Source organism: Anarrhichthys ocellatus, unplaced genomic scaffold (assembly GCF_004355925.1).
Source record: "Anarrhichthys ocellatus isolate YVR2014 unplaced genomic scaffold, GSC_Weel_1.0 scaffold2047, whole genome shotgun sequence".
In the NCBI taxonomy this organism is placed as follows: domain Eukaryota; kingdom Metazoa; phylum Chordata; class Actinopteri; order Perciformes; family Anarhichadidae; genus Anarrhichthys; species Anarrhichthys ocellatus.
Genome location: NW_022282021.1, coordinates 1 through 8,817, shown reverse-complemented (window position 1 = coordinate 8,817; position 8,817 = coordinate 1). Strand labels below are relative to the sequence as shown.

The following is an 8,817-nucleotide window of genomic DNA, read 5'->3' as shown; positions in this document are numbered from 1 at the left end:
TCTCTCTCTCTCTCTCTCTCTCTCTCTCTCTCTTTATAAAAGTGCAATATTCAAACATTGGAGTACCCCTTTTGGTACAATAACTCAACTATATATCTTTATGCAAGGTTCTTATGATCAAACTGTTTTGTGAAAACATACAGTACAAATAGTAATGGGGTCACTGACTCAAAAGCAAAGAAGCAAAAACACACAAACGCACGTCCCTCACATGCAATCCTCCGGATAGACCTGTCTCAGGTTGATCATGCTCAGGCCGGAGTGACGTGTGTTGCAGACATATGTCACATGCATGTTATGAGTGGGGCTCTCTGAGCAGCTGCACAGCTGCTGATTGAACTCCTTCTGGAAGTTGTCACTCAGGAGGTAAAGGGCAAATGGGTTGAGGCAGGCGTTGGTGGAGGCCAGGATATGAGCGACGACGCTGCACACAAAGTGAACCAGGGAAGTGTCCACCTGGTCGTAGAGAGGTAGGGTGGAGGGTTGGGAAACATTGGTTTGAATGATGAAGAGACATAGAGGTTGTGATTTTTAGGAGCTAAAATATGATACATTCATATTACGTGGTTAAAATAGTATATTACAAATTACAAGTTAAACTTATGTGAAACTTAAATGGCAGTAAAATAAATGGTAAAGACGATGATCCAGTAGACAGAGATCAGAATAAAGACACAAATCTTTTTGTGAAATAAACAGATACAGATAATAACTGTTACACACCGAGTGGATAGAAACACATAGAATAAACATGTGGTTTTTTTTGTGCAGCCTACCTGCGAGTAGTGATAGGAGCGGTATAAGTAGATGACGTGACAGGGAAGCCAGCACACTGCAAAGAGACCAACAAACACCAGCACTGTCCTGGCTAAGCGCTTTCTTGATTTGACCTGTTGGGTGTAGAAAAAACCCTGTCAAAACCAAAGAACAATGCTGGCATATGATAGACATTAGTGTTTTAACATTTAAGTGTATTTTTGCCATAGGTGGAGGAGGTGTTTAGATCTTTTTACGTAGTCCTGCATTCAAAATTCTACTTAGTATCAACAGCAAAATGTACTTTGTACTCAATCTACTCAAATGTAAAAGGGCTCATTGTGAAGCAGAATTACCTCTTTCAGTATCAGTTTTTTATATATTGGATTATTTGTGTGATAGAAAGAATAACGTATCATAGTAGAGATATTGATTATGTAAGTATTAAATATGAGGTCATGAATAGCAGAACCTTGGATCACATGTGTACAGACTGGTTCTATCTGGTGAGTAGAGACACACTGGGTCTACTCAGATGATATCTCATATAATATATTATATAAGGGTATAGGATAAAATAGGGACATATTAAGGTTTTTCTTTGAAGTCTTTGGTGGAGACTGTACCCATGTGTGCTATCTGTACTCAAGGCTTCTCTGATTTATGGACTGTAATAAAACGTATACGCAACTCAGGTCAATTTGGCCTGAACAAGTTTTATTCTTTTATTCGTACAAGAAGAACACGTTTTCTTCATCAATTGTTATTATCATTACTGATGTATTACTGTGTAAGCTACATTTTCATGTTATAGCTGGTGGAGGTTAAGTTACTAGTAAATAATTTATGTACCGTTGGGTTGCTTAATCTGTACCATATTTATAAATATATTGCCTGTTCTGAAAAATAAATTTGAATACTCAACTAAAGTACCTCAAAATTGTACAGTATTTCAGTTAATGGACATAGTTACTTACCATCACTTATTTATGCATTATAATTATAAGTTTGTATTCTCTTTATTCCAGAATATGCTTTCAATTTGAGAGCATGACTCATTTCACTTCAGATTTTGATTCGAAACCCTGTCCACAAACTCAAATAGCCGCTGCTTGCGCTTGGATTTTGGCTAAAACTGTGTGCTGCACTCAGATGTATGAGAGATTACAGATTCTCTGCGGGCTCCAGCTTCGACCCTTCTCCTCACACGTGGGCTGCGTCTGTGTGCTCATGAAACGTCTGCTCTTGGATTGAATAGTTTTTGTGCAACAACCCCGTCAAAATTCCCCAGGTGTAGTGTTGACCAATGAAATGATCTTGCCCTGCTGTTAGTTTGTAGACTATTTCATTAGTTAAGTTAAATCCACAATGCTAATTCATGCAGTGTAAAATGGCACTCAGTGCCCTGTCCTAGAGCTGCTGTGTGTAAACGTTATTTTTTGTAGATAACAGCAGACTGTGATGCACTGCAGAATGATTTACGTTTTGTTTTTGTTATGTGTATGAACTGCCTCACAGAGATTGTATTGAAACGATGCAGCTTTTTATGTCATAGACTGTTATAGTCTGATTTTTGAAAGCCCTTTGTAAATAAAATGTGAGTTCAGATTTGTCTGAGTGCTTGTATTAATTGATGAAAAAGTATTCATGTGCAGTAATGGTGATCGGATTGAATCATGGGGCCAGTGAAGATTCACACTTCTAATAATACACAGTGCACCTTTAAAAAAAAAAAAATCAAGCATCTAATGACCAGGGCTCTAGCTTCCATTAAGGTCACTGAGGTTATGCCATTGGTATTATTTCTGGGTATTTGGGGGATATAACCGTAGTGAATTCCATGCCAAGTTTTATAAAACAATCAACACATAATGGTTAGGTTTCAGTAGATTAAAATGGTCTCATGACCTCAGTACATCACCGAGCTACCGCACTAGGGATGGTAGTTTGAACACTGGCCTGCACAGTCAGGTTTGAGGCGCTCCTCATCAGGCTCCGGGCGATGAATGTGTAGTACACAGATATGACCAGCAGGGGCATGATGTAGAAAATGAGGAAGGAGGCCATGGAGTGGATCTTGGGGTGCAGTTCCCTTGCATGGGCGCAGGTGACGAAGCTCTCATTGGTGGAGGGGACGTTGAAGGTGTGGAGGTCAGAGAAGACGGCCTCGGGGATAGCCAGGACCAAGGAGAGGAGCCAGATGAGTGCCACACGCAGGACAATGCAGGTGGTGGTGCTTAATGTTCGCATGTCCAGGGGCTTCACGATGGCCTTGTACCTGATGGATGTGGAGATATAAGTTGGATGGATAGATAAAGGTGTTAGCACAACGTGTTGGTGTTCATTTTGATACGACGCTGATGAGAGCAGTGAAACAATTCTTTTAGCAATCGGTCAACCCAAAAGTTTTTCTGAATGATGTCTGGAAACTCAATTTAAGAATAATGTGTAAGTTGCAAGTTAATGGTAATGGATTACTGTTATTGAGAACGTTTTTTTTAAGTCTGACACTTATTTTGGGTCGTCTGCGTTAATCATGTTCATGTTTTGGGACTATAATCCCCAATGTGCTTTGGGGGATGTAAACAGAAAGTGGCTTATTGTAACTCATTCGGTAGGTTACAACTTGAGACAGTTTTTTAAAAGATTGTAATTGTTGACATTCGGGCAAATTGGCACAATTGAAAGTGTAACCAGAATAATAATTTAATCTGGATCTTAATTATTATATTTTGGAACTATGTTACTGTCCCCTTAAGTGAGGTTGACAGGTGGTCACATAGCCGCTTTTTCCTCTGTACACAGAAAAGTGCTAGGAGAGTCAATCTTATCCGTACTAGACGATCTTTGTGACTCCATGCACAGAGATCGATAGAAGTGATAATCTGTCTCTTAATAGAGGATCTTTGTTTGAGTATGGTAGGAGTTGTGAGGAGAAAAGAAGATTAGTTCGATTCCGATAGAATAAAGTAAACAACTTTATATTGAATGTGGAACGACGAGTCATTGAAGAGCTGCAGTTTCGCCTCGAGATTCTTAGAATTTTGAACATTTGATGTCCCGGCTGGTTTTTTTGTATAGCTTCTTCGTTGGAACCAGAGGTGTCGTCCATCCACCGTCCTGCCTGCCACCACTCACCCCATCTCCATTCATTTTACGGTCTACCTTCACCTGAGAGGAATCTTCATCTCAATCGGACATCACAGTTCACTTGGACTCCATTTCGCTGGACATTGTTTGTGCACAGAGGGGGCGGTAGGACATTTGAGAACTAAGCTCTTTCTTTCATAATTTTTTCAATTTAATTTATTCCTGAGATCTCAGAGGTGTTTTTGATTTTCATATTACATGCTTGGACACTTTTTGATGTTTGGAAATGTGGAATTGTTGGAGAATGGATCATCATATTGTGTTCTAATTAAACCTGTTGTTGGTTGCGTAATTCGGGGTGGATATTTCTTGTCTGTGCAGCAGTCAGACGAGTGACCTATTAACCAATCTCCTCATCAAACCTAGATTAGATTTGATAATTCCCCTATTTTCTGTTATTCTGCACTGTCTCTAAAGCGACAGCTGCAGGGGGGTTACAACAGTATGCCAAAAAAGTTATATGCAGTTCATGTTTCCAATGTACCCATGGATGTACAGATATACATCACTGAACAACTTAAATACTGAAGAAAACTTAAAAAACGTGATGATTCTCAGCCAAGTTCTGGGGTTATAGGGACCAAATCATGCATTCCACAATAACATATATATAACACACTGAATTCAACAAGTGGTGAAATTCTGGAGCAGGTGTAACATTACCGGGTGTGTTGCTAGTTTCATATGTTTCATAACTGAGATATATTAGTGAAGACCCATCAACAGTCGCATCACCAGCAGCCTCGTTGAGCACCTTCCTGTTGTTGCAGCATTCAATTCAGATTTCTTGGGATTGTTTTGATGAGTTTTTTACTACCTGTAACTGCGAATGAGGGACCAAGATACATTTTTCAGATTACAGATATATGCATGTTTATGTCTGTGACAAGTTTACAGGTTACAAAGCGATTTTACTTTTTAATTTCACCTTATGCCACAGGTATAAGGACGGCAGGATTACAATTTATTTCTTTAGTTAATTCATAATTAAAGAAATAAAATGTAAATTAAATACACAGGATACAGCTCACCAGTATTCCCATTTTCACATTTTTCTTTTCATCTTTTCATCTTCTTTTATAACAGCGCAAAGGTCTGACTGTATGTGAGGCAATAAGGGGTTCCTGCCACATTGGTCGAGAGAAAAAAACACAACAAGTGGTCAAAGATGGGAAATAATGAGAGGAAGAACAGAAACACGTATGCTAACCGTGAATTAAAGCATCCTGGAACACGTTTTTAAAACATTATACAACTACACCACAGACTGATCCAGCTCCGCTGTCACAAGGAAAGATACAGGAGAACATTCCTGCCCTCTGCTATAACACTTTACAATAAATCACCTCAGGCCAGATCATCATCCACATAATTACACACTGCTACACTGTCGTTTGCTGGGGTTGATTTTTAATTTTTGCACTACTGTTTTTCACCTAGTCAGTTAATTTAACACTATTCTATTTCATTATACTGTGCATTTTTGTTGTTTTATCTTATATATTCTATATTTTGATATTTAATTTGTCCTACTCTGTTATTCTATTGTATATATTGTGCATTTTTTAATACTTAATATTTTTGGTTACTCTGTTACTTTGCTTCTTGGTGTGTCTTGCTGCTGTAACATACAAATTTCCCCCTGGGGATGAATAAAGTGCATATCTATCTATCTATCTATCTATCTATCATTCAAGTTTTTCACCCACAGCCAATGATTTTAAACACATTGATATCCCCTAAACAGGCAAAGGTCTTCTTTATAACAACAAACTTTTGAAATTAGAAATTGACAGCAATGAATCTCTTGCCTCTATCAAGCGCGCACTTGTCAGCAGCCTTGAACAGAAGCGCACAGCTCCCTCGTGCGTAATACTCCCCCTGATCAATACACAGTTGCATTGTTGCTTTACATTGTGGTAATACAACATTTAGATTGTACATATTGCCTGTGACTATCTTCATAATGTGAGAAACAATAGGACGTTTGGCTAATTAGGCTGCTATATAGGCTATTTTAAAGTGATTACAGGTCAATAACATGATTAGAACAGAAACCGTAGCCTACCTGTCAGCAGCGAGAGCAGTGAGAGTGAACACATGCACCCCAACAGAGGTGAGCTGAATGAAGGGGATGACTTTACAGCCCACTCTCCCGAACAGCCACTCCTCATAGCGGCTGGCATCGACTGGAGCCCAGGTCACCAGCAGTAAAACATTCCCGAGTGCGAGACTGGACATGAAGATATTGGGCACATTGCGGATGTAATTGGCAGAGCAGAACGTCTTGATGAGCGTGATGTTACCGATTAGCCCCAAAACGCTGATCGCACCGTAAACTGAAGCGATGACCACACGGGTGACCCACATCGTCTGTGCCTTTAGAGCTGTGACGCTGTTGGCACAAATGCTCCACCTCTAACTCCTACTTCTTTCACTTTTTTTCTTAACGATTAAATGTTAACCTATAGAAGCTATGGAAGGGCATTTACGTCAGAAAAAAAAAAAAAAAGATGAAAACTGAATGTAAGTTACCTACACTTTATAAATGATCTTATTAATCATTAATAATTGGTTTGTAATATATATATAATACTTAATTTAATACTTTCATACTTAATCCATCATTTATAAAGTATGAAAACACGATCATGAAACACATAATAGACGAGCTTATTAATGAAGAATAAAACATTTATAACTGTATTTATGAATTGCATACTAATGAGTGTTAATGTAGGAACAATGCTTTATAAATGATGAATTAAGTGTTTACTTATACTCAACTAATGCTTCATAGTGTGTAATTATTATAAAGTGTTACCAAATTATCCCCTTGGTAAGTCATAATTATGAGATATAAAATAGAAATTATAATATACTTAAACACAACAGTCATAGAAGCAGCTCTTTGGAATAGGTTACCCTACATTTGACATACGAAACAGTTTGAATATTACTGCAGTTATTGGACGCTGAAGGTTGTTCTTTATTCACTTCATGTCGAAAATCTGGGTAGTTGTCATAACTGAGTGGCAACTCCAAGTAACAGTCACATGTGTGAGCATCAGGTCTTCTTTGAAATCCCTGAAGTTGTCAGTGATGCTCTTTCCTGTGAACAAGTCTGATCCTGTGCAAAATCAAAGGAAAAGGGAGAGGTGCTGGGTGTCTCTCTCTCTAAGACAGGGGTGTACAATTCATTTTCTCAAGTGCCACATTAGAACCAGGGACTGTTGTGGAGGGCCGAACCAATAGACTGAACTCAATCCTGCTCAATATTATTCCACCTCTTTATAAAAAGCAGTAAATTGTATTGTTTTGATAAGCTGTGAGTGGTAAGAGTAAATGTTATGATCAGTGGTAGAATGTAACTAAGTATATTTGCTCAAGTACTGTACTTAAGTACACTTTCAAGGTACTTTACTTACTTGAGTATTACCTCACTTTCTGTTTTTCAGTTCAGTGCGAAAAATCTAGTCTGTGTTGGGCTTGACATGTGATCGTCAGTGAAAGAAGATCTGTGTCTGTATTTGTTAAACTTCATCACGGAGAATGTTTGTTCACATATGTAGGAAGATCCAAAGAGAACCAACATCTTCTGATGTTGCTTTTGCAGCTTAGCTTAGCAAAGCCTCAGAGGTCCGTGCCCGCTCTGCATCAATGTTTTTCGTCTCATAATGGGGATTCAAATTGTAATCCTTAAACAAATGTTGGCATGAACCAAGATTAATATAGTAAAAGCAGACTGTTATTGTTACAAAAATGTATTTGACCAAGACTTTACTGCAGGTACAGCAGCAGTGTTTACTGAAACCCGCTAGTTAGAGCGATTGCCTCAGACCTCAAAACAAGTGACTTGCCTTATATATAAGTTTTACAGTATCCAACCTGTATGTTTCAATGCCTTTGAAATTCATATCAATATTAGCCATGGTGCATTGCAGAACACAGTGGTGTCACAGATTTTAAAAAAACTGTACAAATGCAAAGTGACAATGCCACTTCCCTCTTAGAATCATAGCTCATCTGTAGCCTAGACTCTTGTTGTGTATGATGTATGCATGGTGATATCCTCCAATAACTTTCCTTGTAATGCATGCTCACAGGATGGGTAATCTAAGTGACTTCCTGGGACAGAGAAATATTCCTGATGTGACGGCCCTGCCTCTAACAGCAGTCATGGCTGATTGACCAATGCAGAGCACCTGGTCCTTGAGCATAAAGCCCTGCTCCAGTGTTGCTCTGGGGGCGCGGGTTGTCTCGCTGGTATACGTGGAGTGATCTCTGCCATTTGCTGCCGGTTATGTTTGGCTTTGCTGACAACACACACACTTTATCACACACGCATCCACGTTGACATTACTGATGTTACTGACTGACACACTTCATGAAGTTAACTATTTCTTTATTTGGTTAAAATAAATACTTTACGTAACCATCATCTGTTGTGTCTTTGCCGTATTTGTCATAGCCTAGGAGCCAGGTTGTGACACTGAGGAAACAATAGAGACCCTGGAGCACGAGAAGGTACTAAACTGCAAAAGCAGAATATTTGAGTCGAACAACTGTACTTTTCATAGACACTTGTTATTGCTTCTAAATTATTGTTTCTGAAAATAAACATGAGCTTTCTTGTTTTGCTGTTTCATTAAACTGTAGATATCTAAATATTATCAAAAATAATTAGGTTATCTAATCAGGATTGCTGTTTTTTAAATAATTCCATTGTCCATGTTTAGATTGATGCCAGCACCATACAGCTGATGACAGATGAAGATTGAAAGACTTATTTGCCATCATATGGTGATCGCCTAGCACAGGGGTCAGCAACCTGCAGCTTGCGAGCGGCATGCGGCTCTTCGGTCCCTCTGTTGCTGCTCCTTGAGTCTACATCAGGTGTCCCCAACTGGC

At 38.9% G+C, this 8,817-nt stretch overlaps 1 protein-coding gene across 1 annotated transcript; it reads right to left on the bottom strand.

The window, feature by feature from the left end:
- Positions 1 to 207: 207 nt before the first annotated feature.
- Positions 208 to 6,301, bottom strand: LOC116378083 (gastrin-releasing peptide receptor-like; the record flags this gene model as incomplete). The annotated part of the gene is made up of 4 exons (XM_031839898.1): positions 208 to 456; positions 777 to 911; positions 2,716 to 3,034; positions 5,975 to 6,301. Coding segments are annotated over 4 exons (1,030 nt in total), but the record flags the coding sequence as incomplete, so codon positions are not given.
- Between the last annotated feature and the right edge of the window lie 2,516 nt (positions 6,302 to 8,817).